This window comes from Neoarius graeffei, chromosome 9 (assembly GCF_027579695.1).
Source record: "Neoarius graeffei isolate fNeoGra1 chromosome 9, fNeoGra1.pri, whole genome shotgun sequence".
In the NCBI taxonomy this organism is placed as follows: domain Eukaryota; kingdom Metazoa; phylum Chordata; class Actinopteri; order Siluriformes; family Ariidae; genus Neoarius; species Neoarius graeffei.
In genome coordinates, this window is record NC_083577.1 from 63,091,152 (window position 1) to 63,116,286 (window position 25,135).

Consider the following 25,135-nt stretch of genomic DNA (forward strand, 5'->3'; position numbering starts at 1 on the left):
ATATGCTCCCATCCAGACGACGTCTCTTTCAGGGAAGACCTTGCATTTTCCAACGTGACAATGCCAAACCACATACTGCATCAATTACAGATTGAAGAAGAAGGGTAGAAGAAGGGTCTGGGTACTGAACTGGCCAGCCTGCAGTCCAGATCTTTCACCCATCGAAAACATTTGGCGCATCATAAGACGGAAGATACGACAAAAAAGACCTAAGACAGTTGAGCAACTAGAATCCTACATTAGACAAGAATGGGTTAACATTCCTATCCCTAAACTTGAGCAACTTGTCTCCTCAGTCCCCAGACGTTTACAGACTGTTGTAAAGAGAAAAGGGGATGTCTCACAGTGGTAAACATGGCCTTGTCCCAACTTTTTTGAGATGTGTTGTTGTCATGAAATTTAAAATCACCTAATTTTTCTCTTTAAATGATACATTTTCTCAGTTTAAACATTTGATATGTCATCTATGTTCTATTCTGAATAAAATATGGAATTTTGAAACTTCCACATCATTGCATTCTGTTTTTATTTACAATTTGTACTTTGTCCCAACGGGGTTGTGTGTATATGTGTGTATATATATATATATATATATATATATATATATATATATATATATATATATATCACAGTTCACCATACTTTCATTTTGCTTGGTCACTTTGAAATGCTCTGTCTATAAAATGTTTGTGCTGAATCTATACACATTTATTTCTGAGACTCATAATGTCCGTAAGCACACTGGTACATGTTTAAAGATATCACAAATTGACACCAGTTATGATAATGTAGTCACTGGACAGTACAAGGTGGGTTAAATCATAATTTAATCAGATTTTAGTCATGTTGATTTCATTGTCTTGGCTTTGTGACGTCTTCTCTGTTTCCATCTCTATAGCTTTGCTTTCTTTCGCGTCTTTCTCCTTTGTTTCCAGCTCTTCGTTTTGCTTGAACTTGGCTTCAATCTCAGCAGGATTGATGTAGGTGTAGAAATGAGCCATTATCGAGAAGATTATACACACTGCCACTAACAGCGCAGCAAACAGCACATACTCTGCCCACTGTAAAAACAACACACACAAAACCACACATACCCACAGTGTTTAATAATCTTAAAAGTGAGAAACTGAATTATAACTTGCAGTAATTTTCTATTAAATATTACACAGTTGTCATTTAAATGTGATGGTATTTATTTGACTGAATGCAAATACCTTCTGAAGTTGCAAACTCGCAGTTGCCACAATCAGCACAATGATGTTTCCCACAGCCACAGTTAAGAGCCAGCCAGCCTGCAGTACTGCCTTCATGTTGCTAGGGGCCTGGAAAACGAAGGGAATCATTCAGCTTATACTGGATAATGTTTTTTACCTTCAGATTTATTTATTTTTTAACCTCTAAAGCTACTTTGGCTTTTTATCAGCACTATACAAATCAAATTGAATTGAATTTTTCTCTGATACTCAGAACATGTGCTTGGCATATTTACGTACTAGCGGCGACATTTTAATTACAACCTCATTTCAACTCTTTATGGAGACGCCTATATTATCTTGTCACGAATATGTTAATTAGCCAGACTATTATTCAGCAAAAAATGTTATGAGATTTGGGTGATTTGATTTTGTACCTGTGAGTATGAGAATTCCAGGCCAGTGACAGAGAACACCACTTCTCCTGCAGTGATGAAGAAATACTGAGGGATCTGAAGGGCTATGTGCACAGTATTGGGATGAATATCTTCCACTGTCACTATAGAGCCATTACACTGCACACAGACCAAATATACACCAGTCAGTCTGCACAAATTTGATAACAGGTGGCCCTAGCTATGTTAGTTTCATAATAACTTTTAAGAACCAGTAAGACACGTACATTAGATGTTAGTGAGTAGTTAGATCAATATATATTAATACCTTGTTCTGTCAAAATATATTCATTTCATACTATATAGGAAAACATTGGGCATTTTCACATAGTTATTTTCCCAATCCTGTTGAAGTGGAAATGAAAGTGACCTTAGTGCTTCACCACTGGCGTTAATAAGGGACTTCATTTTCTTTCTATACATTTTACCATCAGACCACTTGTTCACGCCACAGCCTTTTCAGAACTCAGGCCCCAGCTGTGTAACTAGGCTGTGAATTATGAAAAATGTCATTAGATATGGTGCAAAAACAGAACTGTACTGAAATATCAGAAGTGTCTGGACAAAGGTAAGCGAGGAGGACAAGGAATTTTGTTTTAGCACCTTTTAAAACTAACTTGTGTTACTTAGACCTACTTGTGACGTTCATGTAAGTGGTTGGCCTTGTTAAAATACAGACGTACACACTCCAGCCACTTTAATAGGAACACCTGTATAGCTATTCCACCATGCAATTATCAGAAACCCCTTGAGAGAGGTCAGAAGAAAACAGTCAGCTTGCTCAGAGCTGACGGAAGTCTACGGTATTTCAAATTACCACTGTTTACAACCATGGTGAGCAGAAAAGCATCTCAGAATGCACAACATAAACCCTGATGCGCAATCTGAGGTTACAGTGGGCACGGGTTCAACAAAACTGAACAGTTGGAGGTTGTAAAAATGCTGCCTAGTCTTTTGCCAATCTTCAGCTGTGCGGTTTCAGTGAATGATGCTGTTCTTGGCTCCCAGGAGCGGAACATGATTTGGTCTTCTGGTGTTGTAGCCCATTCACCTTCAGGTTCAGCATATTATGCATGTTCAGATACTTTTCTGCTCACTACAGTGGTTATTTGAGTTACTGCAGCCATCCTTTTCGCTAGAACCTCTCTGGCTATTCTTCTCTGATCTCTCTCATCAACCAGGCATTCCTGGCCACAGAACTGCTGCTCACAGGATGTTTTTGGCACCATACTGTGTAAACTCTGTGGACTGTTTTGTGTGAGAATCCCAGGAGATCAGCAGTTTTTTTTTTTTAAACCAATATTTGAACCAGCCTGTCTGGCAACAAAAACCATGCCATGGTCAGAGTCATCGAGTTCATATTTTTCCTTATTCTCATGTTTGCTGCGAACATTAACTCATGTTCTTGATCTGTATCTGCAGGAGTTTATGCATTGTGCTGCTCTCACGTGATTGGCTGTCTCTATCAGTCCCTTTGCTTGTGGGTTGTTTTAGAAGGGTCTGAGTCTATTTATTGTGTTCACATGCGCACAAAAAAATGCTGAGTCATTGATCTGAGACCACTTTGAACGCTAAAAATGGACCAAGTGTGAAAACACTTATATCCATGGGTCAAGTACAGGGTGTACACATTTCAGAGTCACTGAAGAATAACAAACTTGATTGCATACATTTTCAGCCCAGGTTAGTGTGCTGGGGATAAGAAAGGTGTAAGCTCCACAAACTCCAAAGCGTGTTGAGAACTGACATGTTTGCACACCGTCACTGATGGTGAATGTCTGACTGATGAGAGAAAATACCCAGCATGAGACTTCCTGTCTTGATAACATTAAGATTTCTTATATCAATCTTGCAACATCAGAAATAATTGAATAGGTCAACTTACGACCCCCGTGGAACCAGTGTGTTGTTTGAAACATCAGATGGTTTGAGGAGTGCAACATTTGAAACGTTCAGTGCTTTACTCATACCATTTACAAATCTGTTGAAAAGTTAAACAAAAAAAAGAAAAGGAAAAAATAGTAACAACTGAATATAAACATCTGTTGGTTTAGAAAAAATAGCATGGGGCACTATGACAGTGAGCGGTCACATTATATGTAAGTGATTGTACAGATAGCTGGAGGTTATGAATAACTTTTTGAAGTAATTTAAGACTCCACTGACCTGACTGCATTGACGTCTGCAGCTGGTTTGTCGGTTAAATCTGGAGTCTGAGAGAGCAGAGATTGCTACTTCATTTTTTAACATTTAGAATAAATGTAGAACGTCTCATAATTAAAAGTATCATAATAAAAAAACAATGACTTAATTCTTACCAGATACATGTCATTAGGAAAAGAGGGGATGATGAGGGTCTGACGCTCTCCCTGTTGCAAGGTGAATACTTTGTATGTAGGAATAGTGTTCAAATAAACTGTAATGTGTGGCTTGTCAAAGGTCATGTAGTCCTCAGTGGCCTGTAGTGGACATAAAGAGATGACTTTTGGTCTTTTTTACACACTACATGGCAGAAAAAAAAGTACGTGGACACCCTAGCATCACACCCATATATGTGGATCTTACCCAAACTGTTACCGGATGGTTGTAAGGACACAGTTGTATAGGATTCCTTTGTTTGCATTACAATTTCCCTTCACTGGAACTAAGGGGACCAAACCTGTTACGTCATGACAATGCCCTTGTGTACAAAGCGAAGTCCGTGAAGACATGGTTTACCAAGTTTGGAGTGGAAGAACTGAAGTGGTCCGAGCCCTGACTTTCGCTCCACTGAATACCTTTGGGATAAACTGGAACAGCAACTGTGCACCAGGCCTCCTCATGTGACCACAGTGGCTGACCTCACTGACTGGGCAAATCCCCACAGAGTAAAGCCTCACCAGAAGAGTGGAGTAGAGTCTGTTATAAGGAGGACTAATTCTATAATCCTTATGGTTTTGGAATGGGCATACATGTAGTCAGGTGTCCACATACTTTTGGCAGTATACTGTGTGTGTGTGTGTGTGTGTGTGTGTGTGTGTGTGTGTGTGTGTGTGTGTGTGTGTGTGTGTTGTACCTGCAGGGATCCAAGCACAAAAGGTGTTTTGGACGTGATGTTGACTTCAAGCTCGGTGCTTCCCAGGTTCACTACCTTTAGCTGACTTTGTGGAAATGTTGGGAAAACTGGCATGGTTTTCTGAATATACAAATAAATCTACATCAGTATATTGAAACACACTAAGCATTTTCATATACTGTACATCCTACAGTGGGGCAAAAAAGGATTTAGTTAGCCACCAATTGTGCAAGTTCTCCCACTTAAAAAGATGAGAGAGGCCTGTAATTTTCATCATAGGTACACTTCAACTATGAGAGACAGAATGGGGGGAAAGAATCCAGGAAATCACATTGTAGGATTTTTAATGAATTAATTGGTAAATTCCTCAGTAAAATAAGTATTTGGTCACCTACAAACAAGCAAGATTTCTGGCTCTCACAGACCTGTAACAACTTCTTTAAGAGGCTCCTCTGTCCTCCACTCGTTACCTGTATTAATGGCACCTGTTTGAACTCGTTATCAGTATAAAAGACACCTGTCCACAACCTCAAACAGTCACACTCCAAACTCCACTATGGCCAAGACCAAAGAGCTGTCAAAGGACACCAGAAACAAAATTGTAGACCTGCACCAGGCTGGGAAGACTGAATCTCCAATAGGTAAGCAGCTTGGTGTGAAGAAATCAACTGTGGGAGCAATTGTTAGAAAATGGAAGACATACAAGACCACTGATAATCTCCCTTGATCTGGGGCTCCACGCAAGATCTCACCCCGTGGGGTCAAAATGATCACAAGAACAGTGAGCAAAAAATCCCAGAACCGCACGGGGGGACCTAGTGAATGACCTGCAGAGAGCTGGGACCAAAGTAACAAAGGCTACCATCAGTAACACACTACGCCACCAGGGACTCAAATCCTGCAGTGCCAGACGTGTCCCCCTGCTTAAGCCAGTACATGTCCAGGCCCGTCTGAAGTTTGCTATAGAGAGCATTTGGATGATCCAGAAGAGGACTGGGAGAATGTCATATGATCAGATGAAACCAAAATAGAACTTTTTGGTAAAAACTCAACTTGTCGTGTTTGAAGGAGAAAGAATGCTGAGTTGCATCCAAAGAACACCATACCTACTGTGAAGCATGGGGGTGGAAACATCATGCTTTGGGGCTGTTTTTCTGCAAAGGGACCAGGACGACTGATCCGTGTAAAGGAAAAAATGAATGGGGCCATGTATCATGAGATTTTGAGTGAAAACCTCCTTCCATCAGCAAGGGCATTGAAGATGAAACGTGGCTGGGTCTTTCAGCATGACAATGATCCCAAACACATCGCCCGGGCAACGAAGGAGTGGCTTCGTAAGAAGCATTTCAAGGTCCTGGAGTGGCCTAGCCAGTCTCCAGATCTCAACCCCATAGAAAATCTTTGGAGGGAGTTGAAAGTCCGTGTTGCCCAGCGACAGCCCCAAAACATCACTGCTCTAGAGGAGATCTGCATGGAGGAATGGGCCAAAATACCAGCAACAGTGTGTGAAAACTTTGTGAAGACTTACAGAAAACGTTTGACCTCTGTCATTGCCAACAAAGGGTATATAACAAAGTATTGAGATGAACTTTTGTTATTGACCAAATACTTATTTTCCACTATAATTTGCAAATAAATTATTTAAAAATCAGACAATGTGATTTTCTGGATTTTTTTTCCTCATTTTGTCTCTTATAGTTGAGGTATACCTATGATGAAAATTACAGGCCTCTCTCATCTTTTTAAGTGGGAGAACTTGCACAATTGGTGACTGACTAAATACTTTTTTGCCCCACTGTATATACTGTTGGCTGCGGTATCTGTGTGTTCCTTGCTGAAGATGTGAATCTAAATGAGTGTCAGTTTAACACTCACATCGATCTGAATCTGGACCACAGCTGCACACACAAAAGCCATGGCAGCCAAAAACATCCCAACGGTCATTCTCTTCAAAGGGCTGTGGGAAGAGTTCAAACATTTACACTACAGGCCAAAAGCTCAGAAGCAGCAATAACTTTGTCAGAAAATCTGAAAGTTTTATTTCTTCTTCTTAGAACTAACATTAATGTGTTTGACAGTAATATTCATAGACCAAAAGGGTTTGACTAAACGAACTGCAACAATATTGTACACCTTACTGATTCCTGATTTATTTTTCCTTAAAGTGCATATCCTGGACCAATTTCGTGGTTTTTTTTTATATGAAAGTATGTCCCTTTACACACTCATCCAGAAGGGTAATTTTGCACAAGGCCATCTGTCTACAGCAGGAAAAAATAAAATAACAAAATGCGTCTGGAAAAATCCCAAGGGAGTCTGGAGCCAGATTCGTGATGTCACCTGCGGAAGCGCCAGCAGGCTGCGCGAGCTTTGCATGGTTTCAGTGCACAGCCTGTGTAGACCAAGCGCTCCCATTTCTCTCTCATTGTCCGGTCTTTTGGGAAATGATGAGTACTAATCCCATCAAGATTGGTGTTGCTACACCCTCCTTTGATCCATCTGTTAACCATTTTAATAATTACGCGATAATGTTGAAGAAATTTGCAGAAAACCACCAGGGCGTTTTCTTATAAACAAACCAGCGCTGATGTAGGATTCAGAGGGAGGCGTCCTGCACGCGACGTCACAAAAATCAATGTTTGCTGGGAAATCCAAATGCCAGGTTTTTTCAGAGGCGGACCAATTCGCCTCAAATGGCTTGATTTCAACTGAGTTTTTCTGGTATTGCGCAAGGTAAAAAATTGCAGAGAATGCAAAATGTGACAGATGTTCGACCAAAGTTTAATATAAAATAGGAGAATTACATTGATCTTTCTCCTGAATTTACCCGTAATATGCACTTTAAATTCTACATTCATCAAAACTACTGTACCTCTGACATACACGCTCAGCTTCTCCTCAAGCCTTAATTAACTGAACCTACATGTTAAATGAAGGGTTTGTAAATAATTTAAAATGGTTCATCCATCCATCCATCCATCCATCATCTATAGCCGCTTATCCTGTGCAGGGTTGCGGGCAAGCTGGAGCCTATCCCAGCTGACTACAGGCGAGAGGCAGGGTACACCCTGGACAAGTTGCCAGGTCATCGCAGGGCTGACACACAGAGACAAACAACCATTCACATTCACACCTACAGTCAATTTAGAGCCACCAGTTAGCCTAACCTGCATGTCTTTGTACTGTGGGGGAAACTGGAGCACCCGGAGGAAACCCACGTGGACATGGGGAGAACATGCAAACTCCACACAGAAAGGCCCTCGCCAGCCGCTGGGCTCAAACCCAGAACCTTCTTGCTGTGAGGTGACAATGCTAACCACTACACCATTGTGCCTCCCCAAAATGGTTCATATTAACTGTTAATGTTAACTTTTGTTTTTAACACAGACTGAAAAGTATTTTACATATAATACACTCAGAGTTCATTGTATTGTCTGAGGTGGAACCTTTAAAAGTTCTGAGTACACAACACTACAACAGAAGATTTCCTTTCCAGAAAAGTAAACCACTGACTATAATACGACCCCTTTTTTTAATAGTGTACATTACAGTAACAGTGCATCATTACAATAAATGGAATGTTTGAAATTTTTTTAAGGAAAGAAATTGTTTGGTTAAACCAAATAATTATTTAAAATATAATTATAAAAATATCTGGTTAATGATTTAACCTAAGAAGACTTTAGGATCCAAATGAAACCTTTGTGTTAAATTAATTTATTAATTCTATCCTTATTACGGTTTTGGTGGATCCAGTGGCTATCTGGAGAACACTGGGTGTGAGGCGGGAATACACACTGGATGGGGCACCAGTACATTGTCGGGCACCATGTACACACACTTTAGCACACCAAGAGGTAATTTAGAGTCGCCAATCCATCTACTGCCATTTCTGTTTTTTGGATGTGGGGGGAAAAAACAGAGACTCAGGAAGAATCCCACACAATTTCAGAAAACTGACAACGTCCTGAGGTTGGACCAGGAATCCTGGAGCTGTGAAGCAGCAATGCTCCCCATTGCACCACTATCCCACACAAGTATATTTTATTTACTTAAAAAACACACACACGCACACAATTTTGCATTCTGCAATCAGTGTAAAAGTAAGTGTATCCTGGAGTTCAACACTATTTTCAAGTTTGAAGAAGGGGCTCTTACGTGAAATTGAAGCCACACTTTTTGATGAGGGGATACACAACTCTGTCCATGATGGGCACCAGGGTAAGAATCAAAATGGGGTTCATTATCTGCACAAGACAAAAAAAAAATTCAACACGTTCAAACAAACATTCAACAAACGTATTCAGGTCTGATACAGGAATCATCACTCACTTGCATCTGATCTGGCTGCAGAACCAGTGTTCCCTGTAGACATGAAAAGCAATAAAACTTCATCATTAAATGCTATTAAAAGTAGTAATAAATATTAATAAATGAAAGAGGGAGGTCCTATATTTTATAATTCAGAGTCAGTTCCATTCAATTCTCTGAATTTATACCCTGAATTTGGAGTATTTAGTTAAACAGCTTACAAAGGTCCCGTCCATTGTGGTTGCTTGGAAGGTCCAACGGGAGCCCTGTAACCAAATCAAAACAGTCCTTAATTTCTGAGGCCTTTAAGCATGATAGAGAATTGGCTGTTTAATACACTTATCACTGGCATGGATTGGGGGGGGCATACCCCTTGTCAAAAAAAAAAAGTTTTAATACATGCACTGCAAAAAATAAAAATCTTAGGAAGTTTATTTGTCTATTTTCAAGTCAAAACATCTAGCCACCCTTATTATAAGACATAATTGCCCAACAAGCAAAACCTCATTTAGCTAGAAAGGCTAGTTTTTAGACAGTCCATCTTGAAAATCTTGTATAGACAAAATGTCTTGAAAAAATCTTATTTGGAGCACCTTTGAAAATAAAACAAGTTTTTTTTTAAAACAAGTAAGTACATTTTGGACATTTGTCAAATGCGGTGCATCTTGTTTCAAGAAAAAAAAAAAGTATGCTTGTTTTGGGAATAAGTGAACTTTACTGAAATCTTTGAATCTTTCATTACAATTCAACTCCACCTTACATATCCTAAGTTATTTAGTTTACTGCGACTGTTTTCTCAGTCATTCAGAGTGAGCTCCTTCTAGATGCTGTACATACTCTAGACCAGACAAGTGCCTTCAAAAAGGCTATGAGTGAGTGGAGGGCGTTTTAGTGAGGTCTTTTTGGAATGCTGTGACTTAAGTTCAGTGGGGTTTTTTTGTTTGGGTTTTTTTTTTTTTGTGCCTGACCTTGTAAACCCCTCGTACACTGCACTGTTGCGTTGGCATTGTGTAAGCACTGTAAGTCAAAATGTGTAGACTTTTTATTATTATTATTTTTTTGGTGCCTGAGGTCCTGGGGAAGTGGAATCTTAAGAGATGTTTTAATGTTTGAATGTTGAAATGGGAAAAAAAAAACTTGTTGCAATGCTACAGGTATCGTCAACTTGATTCAAGATAGTCTCTGGTCTCATATCTAGAGTATTTTATGAATTACAGGTCACAAAAGGAGAATCTTTTAAGCTAGCAATGCTTAATTGTAGAATTTAACAATCCTAATATTAGTATATTTATCTTAAATTCAGTTTTTACTGCTAAGACTTTGTCATGAATTTAAGTGAAATACCCTTAAAATGAAATAAATAAAAATGACTTGAATGGCTAAATGTGAGAAGTACGATCTTGTTATAAGAACTATTTTGATTATTTTGAGTTAATCAGATCTCGCATAATAAGTTCCCCAATCTAATTTTGGAATTATTTCATCTAAAAACAGGTTAGATTTTTCATCTTACTTAAGGAACTCTTACCAAGTCAAATTTGACTAGTTCCATTGGCAGATTTTTTTCACCTGATTCAAGCAAATATGCTTTGTTTTAATCTTTTATTTCTTATTTTTGAAAGGCCATTTTTTGCAGTGTGGCTACTTGGAATTGTGACTTGATTGTATTGCAGATGCCCACCGTTTTTTAATTAATAAGGTTTAAAAAAATAAACAAAATAAACCATTATGTGGGATTGAGCTGAAGAATTTATGGTATAAATGTATATTTAACAGTAAGTCCAAGCCTAGGGTTTTTTTGCTCGTGACACAAATGCAGTGAAACATGAGCTTGGCGAGTCCTGTTGGATTTTAACAGGGCGTGGGAACTTCATGCATCTACCGTATAACAACATACTGTATTCCTGGACTGCACTGCAGACTACATGAACAATCCTTTTATATTTATGGTATAGTTATCATGCATGTTCACAAGCCAAAATGACAAGATGCTGCAGCAGGCTTTCTGCGTACACACACTTGTCGGCTGTCCGGTTACTGCTCGTATTCATTAATGGGGTATCCCTGTACTCACTATACCCTGTGTATGTACATGGGACACATGCCGTTTTGGGGGTGAGCCTCACTTTGATTTTTTACGACGGCGACTGGATAGGTCTGTGAGAGATGTTGATTTTTGCAATGGCTCTGAAGAAAATCTGCTTGAAATCCTCAGAGTCTTGGGAACTAAGACTTATTAGGACTTGTTCACATGCAGCTCACACAATCATTGTATCGTTATCTCAGTCTGTTAGACTCAGGAGCTCAAATTGCAGTTACTGACTTAGTATTATTATTTGTATTACATGCAACTCCTGCAGTCTTTGTTTATAGTTATCCGGTATTAAGCTCTGTCTTAAGTGGCCACTTAGATTCCCTCAGTTTTCCTGGGTATATTCACTGTCTTATATGTACACTGAATGTCCTGAGCAGGAGCTCAGATTGCAGTTACTAAAATAAAAATAATTTATTGATATCAAGTGTTTTGTGGTCAGTGTACTACACTGTAGTGTCATGTGGTCATGCATTATATGACGATGCAACTTTCATAAATATGACCATATATCAGTTGTAATTATGTTCTATGCATATACCTGCAACTCTGACAGTATCATTTTCAGTGGCGAATAAAATGGTTTTGAAAGTTCTTACTTTTAAAACATTTTTGATAAGGTAATTTTATTTAAGAGATTTCATTTACAATATGTGTCTGACAGCTCAAAATGCATCTCCGGACATTTAAAAACTGCAGGGCTTCCAGGGGCCTCTGACGGCCCCCGGACCCCTGGCCTTACTGGGTTGATGCCCCCTTCTAATTTTCCTAGATTCACCCCTGTATCATCATAGCCAGAAATGGAAAAAGTACCCAAATTCTCTATCGAAGTAAAAATGCAATTACTCATGTACAGAAATAATACTCTTTTTGAAGTACAGCTTCAAATTCTTCTTTCAAGATGAAGTAGAAAAAAGTATCAACTCGTAGATTTACTTAAAGTACAGTAAAGATTCACAAAAGGAGAAAAAAAGCCTCAAATCACACACTAACTACCAAGAATTTTATTCCTAACCTCTCAAATGTTAGCTAGCATCATATTCACTCAATACAAACGAGCTGAATGCTAACAGCTAGCTGTAACAATACAAACTGCTTCAATAAATGCAAAGTGTATATAGTAAACAGAGAGGTTGCCATGATGGGGATTGGGTCTCATTCTTTCTGTTAAATGTTAAATCTTAGGAATTTAGAAATCATCTTATGATTTTACAAATATATGATTATCGAGGGGCGGCACAGTGGTGTAGTGGTTAGCGCTGTTGCCTCACAGCAAGAAGGTCCGGGTTCGAGCCCCGTGGCCGGCGAGGGCCTTTCTGTGCGGAGTTTGCATGTTCTCCCCGTGTCCGCGTGGGTTTCCTCCGGGTGCTCCGGTTTCCCCCACAGTCCAAAGACATGCAGGTTAGGTTAACTAGTGACTCTAAATTGACCGTAGGTGTGAGTGGTTGTCTGTGTCTATGTGTCGGCCCTGTGATGACCTGGCAACTTGTCCAGGGTGTACCCCGCCTTTCGCCTGTAGTCAGCTGGGATAGGCTCCAGCTTGCCTGCGACCCTGTAGAAGGATAAAGCGGCTAGACATAATGAGATGAGATGATTATCGAGAAATGCAGTGAGTAGAAAGTAGATTTTACTTTTGATATGTGGTCAAAGGTATTAGGGAAAAGAAAAACTCAAGTAAATACTTCAAAAACATATTTAAGTACGGTAACACACATCAATTTAATGTGTAAGTAACGTTGAAGTGTTACCTTTTGGTCAAACAGGGTCCAGAACAATGGGAGAGGGATGTAGAGCAAGAGCACTTTGAGCACCATCTTAATTTGAGCAATGAGGAGTTTCTGTAGCACACAGGACAGAGTAAAGTGTCACACAATGTTGCATGTATATGATGAAGTGGTCGGTAACTATACAAGTGTTTTATAAGTAAGGAACAACATAATGGGACATGCAATGACAAGGTGGGATTATGTGGAAGGTTGTTACCACCATGTTGATTATTTTCCTATAACAGCATGTCCTGAAGTGTTTGTGTCTTTTACCTCAGCAGTTTGCTAATGATCACAGTAACTTCTTTATTAATTTAGGAACAATGTCATAGTATCAATCAATTGATAGTTATGCTTAATGATGTAAAATGTCCATGAAATAAGTTAGTTCCTGTTATCACTAACAGCGTTAAACAGTTGTTCTAGCCTGCTACCGCAAAGCCCTCGGTTCTGAAGACTTTCCTGTGTCAGAGAACAAAGTTACAGCTTTACCACTGTGTGGCAGCGGGGGCGTGATCAAGCTTCGGTCTGTGAATGGAGGGTGGAGTCAGGGAAGGTAAGTGGCAGAATCACTGCACCTGACGGGAATTAACCTGTGTTTGTGTGTCTTCCCCAGTGACTGCACCCTATAAGAGGAGAAGGAGAACGGAGGAAGGGAGCTACTCCCCAACCTGGAGACTTTTGTGCGTGTGTGTATGTGTAGTTAAGGCTGAAAAGCTAAAATAAACGGGCTTTTGAGAACTCAGTTCTGGCCTGCCGTGCTTCTGTGCTCCACCCACCTAGAACACTTGCTACAGTGGTGCCGAAACCCGGGACGGCGCGCAGGAGAGAACAGCCCCATGGAGTCCTCCCCCTTCAAGGACCTGATCCATGCCCTCGCCACGGCCCAACAGAGCCAACACCAGGCGCTGGTCACCCTCCGGGAAGAACAGGAGCAAAGGTTCGAGGTCCTGGTGCTGGCACAGCAGGAAGATCACCAGGCGTTCCGGCACGTACTCGCGTCGGCGGGGTCCACCACCTCCACTGCCGCGGGCCCTTCCCACCTCACCCTAACGAAGATGGGCCTGCACGACGACCCCAAGGCCTTCCTCACTCTCTTTGAGCAGGCAGCAGAGGTGTGGGGTTGGGCAGTGGAACAGCGCGTGGCACGCCTCCTCCCCCTGCTCACAGGCGAGGCGCAGCTGGCTACACTACAGCTCCCTCCGACAGCTGGCTGGTCTACGCGGACCTCCGCTGGGCTGTCCTCCAGAGCGTGGGTCGCACCCCGGAGCAGCAGTGGCAGCGCTTCTGCGCGCTGCGCCTGGAGGAGGTCGGCCGGCCGTTCGCGTTTGGCCAGCAACTCCGGGACGCCTGCCACCAGTGGCTGAGGGCCGACAACTGCGACGCCGAGGAGATCATCGATCTGGTGGCACTGGAGCAGTTTGTCGCTCGACTTCCAGAAGGAACCATGGAGTGGGTCCAGTGCCATCGCCCGGCGTCGCTGGATAAGGCCACTGAGCTGGCGGAGGACCATATGGCGGCCGTTCCAATGGCAGGACAGCGTGTCTCCCCTTCTCCCCTCCCCTCTCCCTCACTCTCCCCTTCTGTTCCTCTCACTTGCCCCATTCCCCCACCGCGGAGGCAGGGGCCGGCTCCACCCCAGCCGGCCCGCTGCACCCGCGGTGTCCTACTGTTTCCTACTTCAGTGTCTGTGTCTCCCCCCCCCCCTCAGGTGAGTGATATCCGGAACACCGGTGCAGAGAGAGAGCCTGGGTCGGTGTGCTGGCGCTGTAGGGAGCCGGGGCACCTCCAGCATCAGTGCTCGGCGATGGAGGTGGGCGCGGTGGTCCGGATCCCCGACGCGCCAGGAACTGCCCTCGATCGGGCTGGAGCGTATCGCATACCGGTGAGTATCCAAGGGGATACGTATGAGGCTTTGGTGGACCCCGGCTGTAATCAGACCTCAATCCACCAAAGCCTGGTGCAAAACGAGGCATTGGGGAGAGCACAATTGGTGAAGGTGTTGTGTGTGTGCACGGGGATGTTCACAACTACCCTTTGGTGTCAGTCCACATTCTGTTTCGAGGGGAGAAATTTAGAGTCAAGGTGGCGGTTAATCCTCGCCTCACCCACTCGATAATTTTGGGGACTGATTGGCCGGGATTTCGGGATTTAATGACGCATTTAGTGAAGAGTGGGTCCTGCCGTAGTTTAGCAAGGGGAGGTCCCGGAGTGGCTTTGGCGGGAGCAGCTGTCACAACCGTCTACGTCATCACCGCGTCAGAGCGAGGAGCCGCCGGCTCCTCCTCCCTCTCTCAGGGAATCCCTCGCGGATTTTCCATTAGAGCAATCGTGAGACGAGTCTCTGCAGCATGCGTTTGACCAAGTGAGAGTAATCAATGGTCAAACGCTCCAGCCAAACGCCACCCCATCCTTCCCCTATTTTTCCATTATTAAGGATAGGTTATACCGAGTGACGCAGGACACTCAATCTAAGGTACAAATAACCCAACTTTTGATCCCAAAGAGCTGCCGGGAATTGGTATTCCAGGTGGCTCACCAGAGGTGGGTTGTAACGCACTACATTTACTCCGTTACATTTACTTGAGTAACTTTTTGGATGAATTGTACTTGTAAGAGTAGTTTTAATACAGCATACTTTTTACTTGAGTATATTTGTGAAGAAGAAGCGGAATATTTGTGAAGAAGAAGCGGTACCAATGTACTCCGTTACATTGGGCTATATTCTGCTCATTACTCGCTACTTTATTTTTATTTTTATTGATCCGTGCGATGCGTGGTCTGTTTGTTTATGTTTTGTCGAGACTTCCAGCAGGGGCTCTGTCACATGACAGCATCTCACCGATCACATGTAGCAGCCAGAGCCATAGTGGGAGGAGCTATGGTTTAACTCTGTTTCGCCAATCAAACAGAGCCAAGCCACCACGTGCGCCCGCACACAAAATTCCCGCAGCAAGACCAGTCCAGGTGGAAAAGCGCATGGAAGCAGAAGAAAAATGGCAGAGACAGCGGCCAACGTTTCTCATCAAGCTGAAGAGGCACACCCCTGGCCACACATACAAACCATGTTCACTCTCCAAACAACAAAAAATAATAGTTATGTTATGCGGTGTCACATGTGTCTCCCCAAACCAGTGGACGTTTCAGCTTATAAAAACTCAACGCCGAATTTGAGGAAACACATTGCGGTAAGTAGACTATGTGCTTTTGGCTGTCTTCGTAGGCAGACGTTAGCCCTGTTGTAACATCATAAATAACTGTAAAATACATTGTTTTGTGGAAATGTATTGATGCACTGCGGCCTCAGACAGCAAGATAACACACACACACACACACCACAGAACCAAGAAATAAAACTACAAAAAATCTTCCTAACAGTCACTTTTTATTGATGTGAAACCAAAAAATGCTCATGAAAATAAGGTTGCTTGCCTAATGTCAGCTCCTCAATAGCGTTACAGTTGTACACGGCTCTGGTCAAAAACTGGGAATGGAAGACTGATGAAAACTTACTAAATCACAAAACGCGTAACATATCGTTTGTGAAATCTCCATTTTTCAAGCTACTGTATTTGTTGTGGATTAGAGGGATTTGTGAAGACTTTAGGTGTTTTTTTTCTGTGAGATTTGTTTTATTATTTGTCTACAAGTGCTTGTTCACAAAAGGAAGGGCATTAGCTTTTTAGCTTGACCGCTTGCTAGCAATCCCCACCACCACCCAGCCAAGCTGGGCACTGGCAGCTAGTTAGCAACCTTTTTGCTTGTTACGTCCACTTGCTAACTCCTCTGCGAGATGGATCCAGTAAACAACTTTTTGGGAGATGAAAGGATTAACATCGTTGATCGCATCTTACAGGATTATTTCCAGTATTTTTCGTATGAGGAGATATTACGTGTGATGTTCAGCTGCTGTTAAAGCTGAACAGTCACTTCACGGAGTGAATGTGCACACACACACACACACACACACACACAGTGTTATGGTTTATGTGCAGACTGCCTTTTTCTTCTTTTTCTTTGTAACCTCTACCCATTGTTTTGTCATGTTACTTTGTAAAGATTTAATTAATTAATTAATTAATATTTAATTTATTATTGTTTTCACCTATTCACGGCTAAAAGGTCACAGCTTCACAGTGCAAAATTGAGAGCCAGCTGCTGTTAAAGCTGAACAGTCACTTCACGGAGTGAACATGCACACACACAGTGTTATGGTTTATGTGCAGACTGCCTTGAGCTTCTTGTTGTTATTGTTAATACACAGAACTACACACACACACAGTTTATATGTGTGAAATATATATGAAATCTCTGCCTGTTATGACATCCTGATCAATAAACAAAAGTCACTCAGCAGTTACTCAATACTTGAGTAGTTTTTTCACTTAGTACTTTTTACTCTTACTCAAGTAATTAATTGGACGACTACTTTTTACTTGAGTAATATTATTCTAAAGTAACAATACTCTTACTTGAGTACAATTTTTGGCTACTCTACCCACCTCTGCGGCTCACTTTAATCCCATGGCTGGACACTTAAGGCAGGATAAGACACTATCCCGAATAATGGCCCGGTTCTATTGGCCAGGGATTTGCGGTGATGTCCGTAGGTGGTGTACGGCATGCCGCGAATGCCAGTTAGTAAATCCAGCGGCCATTCCAAAAGCGCCTTTGCGCCCTCTACCATTAATCGAGACCCCGTTCGAAAGAATTGGGATGGATCTTGTCGGGCCATTAGATCGGTCAACACGAGGGTATCGCTTTATTTTAGTTCTGGTGGACTAGGCAACGCAATATCCGGAAGCAGTGCCGCTTCGCTATATCTCCGCACGTAGTATTGCGGAAGCGCTCTTCCACATCATCTCCCAAGTCGGAATCCCCAAAGAGATTCTGACTGATCAAGGCACTATGTTCATGTCACGCACACTGCGGGAACTGTATGGGTTATTGGGAATCAAGCCGATCCGCACCAGCGTTTATCACCCACAAACGGACGGCTTAGTCGAACAGTTTAATCGCACCCTCAAAAACAAAATTAAAAAATTTGTAAGCAAGGACACACGTAACTGGGATAAATGGCTCGAACCCCTGCTTTTCGCAGTGCGACAGGTCCCACAAGCCTCCACGGGGTTCTCCCCGTTCGAATTATTCTATGGGCGTAAACCGCGTGCCATCCTAGAGGTGCTGTGGGAAAATTGGGAGGAGGGACCTTCGCAGTGCAAAAATGAAATTCAATACGTTATTGACCTGCGCGCAAAACTCCACACACTCACAAACCTAACCCAGGAGAATTTGCGGCAGGCTCAAGAACGTCAAGGCCGCCTGTACAACAGGAGCACGCGCCTTAGGGAATTCACACCGGGAGACAAAGTACTGGTGTTATTGCCCACATCGAGCTCTAAATTAATCACCAGGTGGCAAGGACCCTTTGAGGTCACACGGCGAGTCGGGGACGTTGACTATGGGGTGAGGCGAACGGACAGGGGCGGGGCGTTACAGGTATACCACCTCAATCTGTTAAAACGTTGGAGCAAGGAGGTCCCTGTGGCGCTGGTGTCGGTGGTTCCAGAGAAGGTGGAGCTGGGGCCGGAGGTTCAAAAGGGAAAATCGGCATCACCCACCACTCCGGTCCCCTGTGGAGCCCACCTCTCCCCGACCCAGCTCGCGGAGGTCGCCCGGTTGCAAACGGAATTTTCTGACGTGTACTTTCCCCTGCCTGGCTGCACCCACCTCATAGAACACCACATTGAGACGCCCCTGAGGTGGTAGTGTGCAGCCGCCCTTACAGACTGCCCGAACACAAGAAAAAGGTGGTTCGGGATGAACTCGAGGCCATGCTTGAAATGGGCATTGTCGAGGAGTCCCACAGTGACTGGAGCAGTCCGGTGGTCTTGGTTCCCAAGGCCGACGGGTCGGTTCGGTTCTGTGTGGACTATAGAAAAGTCAACGCGGTGTCTAAATTTGACGCGTACCCAATGCCTCGTATTGATGAGTTGCTCGATCAACTAGGCACAGCTCGTTTTTATTCGACACTGGATTTGACAAAGAGATATTGGCAGATCCCCTTGACTCCACGATCCCGAGAGAAAACGGCCTTTTCCACACCTTTTGGCTTACACCAGTTCGTCACACTTCCGTTTGGGCTGTTTGGGGCCCCTGCTACATTCCAGTGGCTTATGGATAGGGTCCTCCGCCCCCACGCCACCTATGTGGCCGCATACTTAGATGACTGTGGCAGCGGGGGCGTGGTCAAGCATCGGTCTGTGATGGGAGGGCGGAGTCGGGGAAGGTAAGTGGCAGAATCACTGCACCTGTCGTTAATGTGTTTGTGTGTCTTCCCCAGTGACCGCACCCTATTTAAGGAGAGAGCGCGAGAGCAGAGGGAGCTCTCTCCCCAACCAGACGACTGATGTGTGTGCGTGTGTCTGAGTGTATGTGAGAGTGTATATAGAAGCTGAAAAGCTGAATAAAAGAGAGTTTTGTGAACTCAGTTCTGGCCTGCTGTCCTTCTGTGCTCCACCCACCTACACGAACTGTCACAGTGGTGCTGAAACCCGGGACGAGCACAGAAGAGAACAGCCCCATGGAGTCCTCCCCCTTCGCCGACCTGATCCACGCCCTCCCCACGACCCAACAGAGCCAGCACCAGGCGCTGCTCGCCCTCCGAAAGGAACAAGAACAATGGTTCGAGGCCCTGGTGCTGGTGCAACAGGAAGATCGTCGGGCATTCCGGCACCTCCTCGCGTCGGCGGGGTCCACCATCTCCACCGCCGCGGGCCCTTCCCCCCTCACCCTCATGAAGATGGGCCCGCAGGATGACCCCGAGGCCTTCCTCACGCTCTTTGAGCAGGTAGCAGAGACCTCGAGGTGGTTGGTGGAACAGCACACGGCGCGCCTCCTCCCCCTGCTAACGGGAGAGGCGCAGCTGGCCGCGCTACAGCTCCCCGCCGACCGCCGGCTGGCCTACGCGGACCTTCGCCGGGCCGTCCTCCAGCGGGTGGGGCGCACCCCCGAGCAACAACGTCAGCACTTCCACGCTTTGCGCTTGGAGGAATTGGTATTCCAGGCGGCTCACTTTAATCCCATAGCTGGACACTTAGGGCAGGATGAAACACTAGCCCGAATAATGTCCCAGTTCTATTGGCCAGGGATTCGCGGCGATGTCCGTATGTGGTGTATGGCGTGCCGCGAATGCCAGTTAGTAAATTCAAGTTTATTTGTATAGCGCTTTTAACAATAAACATTGTCGCAAAGCAGCTTTACAGAATTTGAACGACTTAAAACATGAGCTAATTTTATCCCTAATCTATTCCCAATGAGCACGCCTGTGGCGACGGTGGCAAGGAAAAACTCCCTCAGATGACATGAGGAAGAAACCTCGAGAGGAACCAGACTCAAAAGGGAACCCATCCTCATTTGGGCAACAACAGACAGCATGACTATAATATTAACAGTTTTAACATGAAGTCAGTTTCGTTGATGTTATAACTCTTCATTGATGGAAACTTGAGTGCAAAACTGTTCATGATAACTGCAGTCCTAAAGTTAGCAAGTCAACTGTAGTCCTCAGCCATAAAAGCATGACTGTAAGAGTCCAGAGCATCCTCCAGGTATAACCCTCAACTGTCCTCATGGGGCTGTCCTTCACAGGAGTGATGCGATAAAACTCCGACCAGACACAGGGCACCAGTAAATCTAGTGGCCATTCCAAAAGCGCCTTTGCGTCCTCTACCATTAATCGAGACCCCGTTTGAAAGAATTGGGATGGATCTCGTCGGGCCATTAGATCGGTCAACACGAGGGTACCGCTTTATATTAGTTCTGGTGGACTATGCAACGCAATATCCGGAAGCAGTGCCTCTTCGCAATATCTCAGCACACAGTATTGCGGAAGCGCTCTTCCGCGTTATCTCCCGAGTTGGAATCCCGAGAGAGATTCTGACTAACCAAGGCACCTCGTTTATGTCACGTACACTGAACGAACTGTATGGGTTGTTGGGTATTAAGCCGATCTGCACCAGCGTGTATCACCCACAAACGGACGGTTTAGTTGAACGGTTCAATCGCACCCTCAAGAACATAATTAAAAAATTCATAAGTGAGGACGCACGTAATTGGGATAAATGGCTTGAACCCTTGCTATTTGCAGTGCGAGAGGTCCCCCAAGCCTCCACGGGGTTCTCCCCATTTGAATTGTTATACGGGCGTAAGCCACGCGGCATTCTAGATGTGCTGTGGGAAAATTGGGAGGAGGGACCTTCACCAAGTAAAAATGAAATCCAATACGTTATTGACCTGCGAGCAAAACTCCACACACTCGCGCACCTAACTCAGGAGAATTTGCGGCAGGCCCAAGAACAACAGACCCGCCTGTACGACAAGGGTACGCGCCTTAGGGAGTTTGCACCGGGAGATAAAGTACTCGTACTGTTGCCCACATCGAGCTCCAAATTGAACGCCAAGTGGCAAGAACCCTTTGAGGTCACACGGCGAGTCGGGGACGTTGACTATGAGGTGAGGCGAACGGATAGGGGTGGGGCGCTACAGATTTACCACCTCAACCTGCTCAAACTCTGGAACGAGGAGGTCCCCGTGGCGTTGGTGTCGGTGGTTCCGGAGAAGGCGGAGCTGGGTCCGGAGGTTCAAAAGGGAACATTGGCATCACGTACCTCTCTGGTCCCCTGTGGAGACCACCTCTCCCCGACCCAACTCGCGGAGGTTGCCCAGTTGCAGACCGAGTTTTCGGACATGTCGTCCCTGCCCGGCCGCACCAACCTCATAGAGCACCACATTGAGACGCCCCCGGGGGTGGTAGTGCGTAGCCGCCCTTACAGGTTACCCGAGCACAAGAAAAAAGTGGTTCGGGAAGAACTCGAGGCCATGCTCGAAATGGGTATCATCGAGGAGTCCCACAGTGACTGGAGCAGCCCGGTGGTCTTGGTACCCAAGGCCGACGGGTCGGTCCGGTTCTGTGTAGACTATAGAAAAGTCAACGCGGTGTCTAAATTCGACGCGTACCCAATGCCTCGTATTGATGAGTTGCTCGATCGGCTAGGCACGGCTTGTTTTGACTCGACACTGGATTTAACAAAGGGTTATTGGCAGATCCCCTTGACTCCATTATCCAGAGAAAAAACAGCCTTTTCCACACCGTTCGGCTTACACCAATTTGTCACACTTCCTTTTGGGCTGTTTGGGGCGCCCGCTACGTTTCAGCGGCTGATGGATAGGGTCCTCCGCCCCCATGCCACCTATGCGGCCGCCTACCTCGACAATATTATTATCTATAGTAATGACTGGCCGAGGCACCTCGAACATCTGAGGGCCGTCCTTCGGTCGCTGAGGCGAGCGGATCTCACAGCCAACCCGAAGAAGTGTGCGATTGGGCGGGTGGAAGTACGGTATCTGGGCTTCCACTTGGGCAATGGGCAGGTGCGTCCCCAAATTAACAAGACAGCAGCAATTGCGGCCTGCCCGAGGCCCAAGACCAAAAAGGGGGTGAGACAGTTCCTGGGGCTGGCTGGCTATTATCGTAGGTTTATACCTAATTATTTGGACGTCACCAGCCCGCTGACTGATCTGACTAAAAAGGGGGAACCAGATCTGGTCCAGTGGACGGAGCAATGCCAGCGGGCTTTTTCTAAGGTAAAGGCTGCACTGTGTGGGGGGCCACTTTTACACTCCCCTGACTTTTCTCTCCCCTTTATGTTACAGACAGATGCGTCGGACAAAGGGCTGGGGGCTGTTTTGTCCCAGGAGGTGGAGGGGGAGGATTGCCCAGTACTGTATATCAGTCGCAAGCTGTCGGTGCATGAGGGGCGCTACAGCACCATTGAGAAAGAGTGCCTGGCGATCAAGTGGGCGGTCCTCGCCCTCCGTTACTACCTGCTGGGATGCCCTTTCACCCTCTGTTCGGACCACGCACCCCTCCAGTGGCTCCACCACATGAAGGATGCCAACGCGCAGATCACCCGTTGGTATCTGGCACTCCAACCCTTTAACTTCAGGGTGATCCACAGGCCGGGGGTGCAGATGGTCGTGGCGGACTTCCTCTCCCGTCAAGGGGGGGGGGGGGGGGAGTCGGCTGCAGGCCGGACGGCTGCCCGGCCTGAGTCGGGCGGTGGGGGTATGTGGCAGCGGGGGCGTGGTCAAGCATCGGTCTGTGACCGGAGGGCGGAGTCGGGAAAGGTAAGTGGCAGAATCACTGCACCTGTCGTTAATTAATCTGTTTGTGTGTCTTCCCCAGTGACCGCACCCTATTTAAGGAGAGAGAGCGAGAGCAGAGGGAGCTCTCTCCCCAACCAGACGACTGATGTGTGTGCGTGTGTCTGAGTGTGTGTGAGAGTGTATATAGAAGCTGAAAAGCTGAATAAAAAAAGAGTTTTGTGAACTCAGTTCTGGCCTGCCATCCTTCTGTGCTCCACCCACCTACACAAACTGTCACAATGACATTATTATTTATAGTAATGACTGGCCACGGCACCTAAAACACCTGAGGGCCGTCCTGGGGTCGCTGAGGCGAGCGGGGCTCACAGCCAACCTGAAGAAGTGTGCGATTGGGCGGGTGGAAGTACGGTATCTGGACTTCCACTTGGGCAATGGGCAGGTGCGTCCCCAAATCAATAAGATGGCAGCGATTGCGGCCTGCCCGAGGCCCAAGACCAAAAAGGGGGTGAGGCAGTTCCTGGGGCTGGCTTTCTCTAAGGTAAAGGCTGCACTGTGTGGGGGGCCACTGTTACACTCCCCTGACTTTTCTCTCCCCTTTGTTTTACAGATGGATGCATCGGACAGAGGGCTGTTCTGTCCCAGGAGGTGGAGGGGGAGGACCATCCAGTGCTGTACATCAGCCGCAAGCTGTCAGTGCGTGAGGGCAGGTACAGCACCATAGAGAAGGAATGCCTCGCCATCAAGTGGGCAGTTCTCGCCCTCCGCTACTATCTGCTGGGGCGCCCTTTCACCCTCTGGTCGGACCACGCACCCCTGCAGTGGCTCCACCGCATGAAGGATGCCAACGCGTGGATCACCCGTTGGTATCTGGCACTCCAGCCGTTTAAGTTCAAGGTGGTCCACAGGCCGGGGGCGCAGATGGTTGTGGTGGACTTCTTCTCCCGTCGGGGGGGGGGGGTCAGCTGCAGGCCGGACACCTGAGTCGGGCGGTGGGGGTATGTGGCAGCGGGGGCATGGTCAAGCGTCGGTCTGTGAATGGAGGGCGGGGTCAGGGAAGGTAAGTGGCGGAATCACTGCACCTGACGGGAATTAACCTGTGTTTGTGTGTCTTCCCCAGTGACCGCACCCTATAAGAGGAGAGGGAGAGCGGAGGAAGGGAGCTACTCCCCAACCTGGAGACTTGTGTGCGTGCGTGTGTGTATGTGTAGTTAAGGCTGAAAAGCTAAAATAAACGGGTTTTTGAGAACTCAGTTCTGGCCTGCCGTGCTTCTGTGCTCCACCCAACTAGAACACTTGCTACACACTGACTGTTAAGTTTCTAACACTAGCGATTTCTTCCAAAAATGCTAAATAAACAACACCTCACAGAAAGCTTCACCATATCAATGTTATGTTCATGTGGAGCATCCGCCATACATGGTTCTGTATAAAATGCTACTATAGATAATATGATAGTATAAAATATTATAAATAATGTAGCTAATATAGACAGATAGATATAAATACAAGTAAATAAATAGATATAAATACTATAGATAATATAAAATGCTACTATACAGTGGTGTTTGAAAGTTTGTGAACCCTTTAGAATTTTCTATATTTCTGCATAAATATGACCTAAAACATCACCAGATTTTCACACGTCCTAAAAGTAGAGAAAGAGAACCCAGTTAAATAAATGAGACACATATTATACTTGGTCATTTATTTATTGAGGAAAATGATCCAATATTACATATCTGTGAGTGGCAAAAGTATGTGAACCTCTCGGATTAGCAGTTAATTTGAAGGTGAAATTAGAGTCAGGTGTTTGACATCCCATTGATTGAAATCAGGTGTGAGTGGGCACCCTGTTTTATTTAAAGAACAGGGATCTATCAAAGTCTGATCTTCACAACACATGTTTGTGGAAGTGTATCATGGCATGAACAAAGGAGATTTCTGAGGATCTCAAAAAAAGCGTTGTTGATGCTCATCAGGCTGGAAAAGGTTACAAAACCATCTCTAAAGAGTTTGGACTCCACCAATCCACAGTCAGACAGATTGTGTACAAATGGAGGAAATTCAAGACCATTGTTACCCTCCCCAGGAGTGGT

General features: G+C 45.1%; 1 protein-coding gene across 1 annotated transcript in view; it reads right to left on the reverse strand.

Annotated features, from left to right (window-relative positions):
• Nucleotides 1-830: 830 nt before the first annotated feature.
• LOC132891312 (solute carrier family 15 member 1-like) overlaps nt 831-25,135 on the reverse strand; it is a 30,572-nt gene continuing 6,267 nt past the window's right edge. Inside the window, exons 9-21 of the mRNA XM_060928811.1 lie at nt 12,855-12,944; nt 9,236-9,280; nt 9,036-9,068; nt 8,862-8,950; nt 6,579-6,660; nt 4,704-4,823; nt 3,967-4,107; nt 3,815-3,861; nt 3,534-3,629; nt 3,319-3,430; nt 1,631-1,768; nt 1,215-1,322; nt 831-1,061 (exon numbers count right to left, since the gene is read on the reverse strand). Coding sequence (XP_060784794.1) covers nt 831-1,061; nt 1,215-1,322; nt 1,631-1,768; nt 3,319-3,430; nt 3,534-3,629; nt 3,815-3,861; nt 3,967-4,107; nt 4,704-4,823; nt 6,579-6,660; nt 8,862-8,950; nt 9,036-9,068; nt 9,236-9,280; nt 12,855-12,944 — 1,332 coding nt within the window. The remainder of the gene's footprint in view (nt 1,062-1,214; nt 1,323-1,630; nt 1,769-3,318; nt 3,431-3,533; nt 3,630-3,814; nt 3,862-3,966; nt 4,108-4,703; nt 4,824-6,578; nt 6,661-8,861; nt 8,951-9,035; nt 9,069-9,235; nt 9,281-12,854; nt 12,945-25,135) is intronic.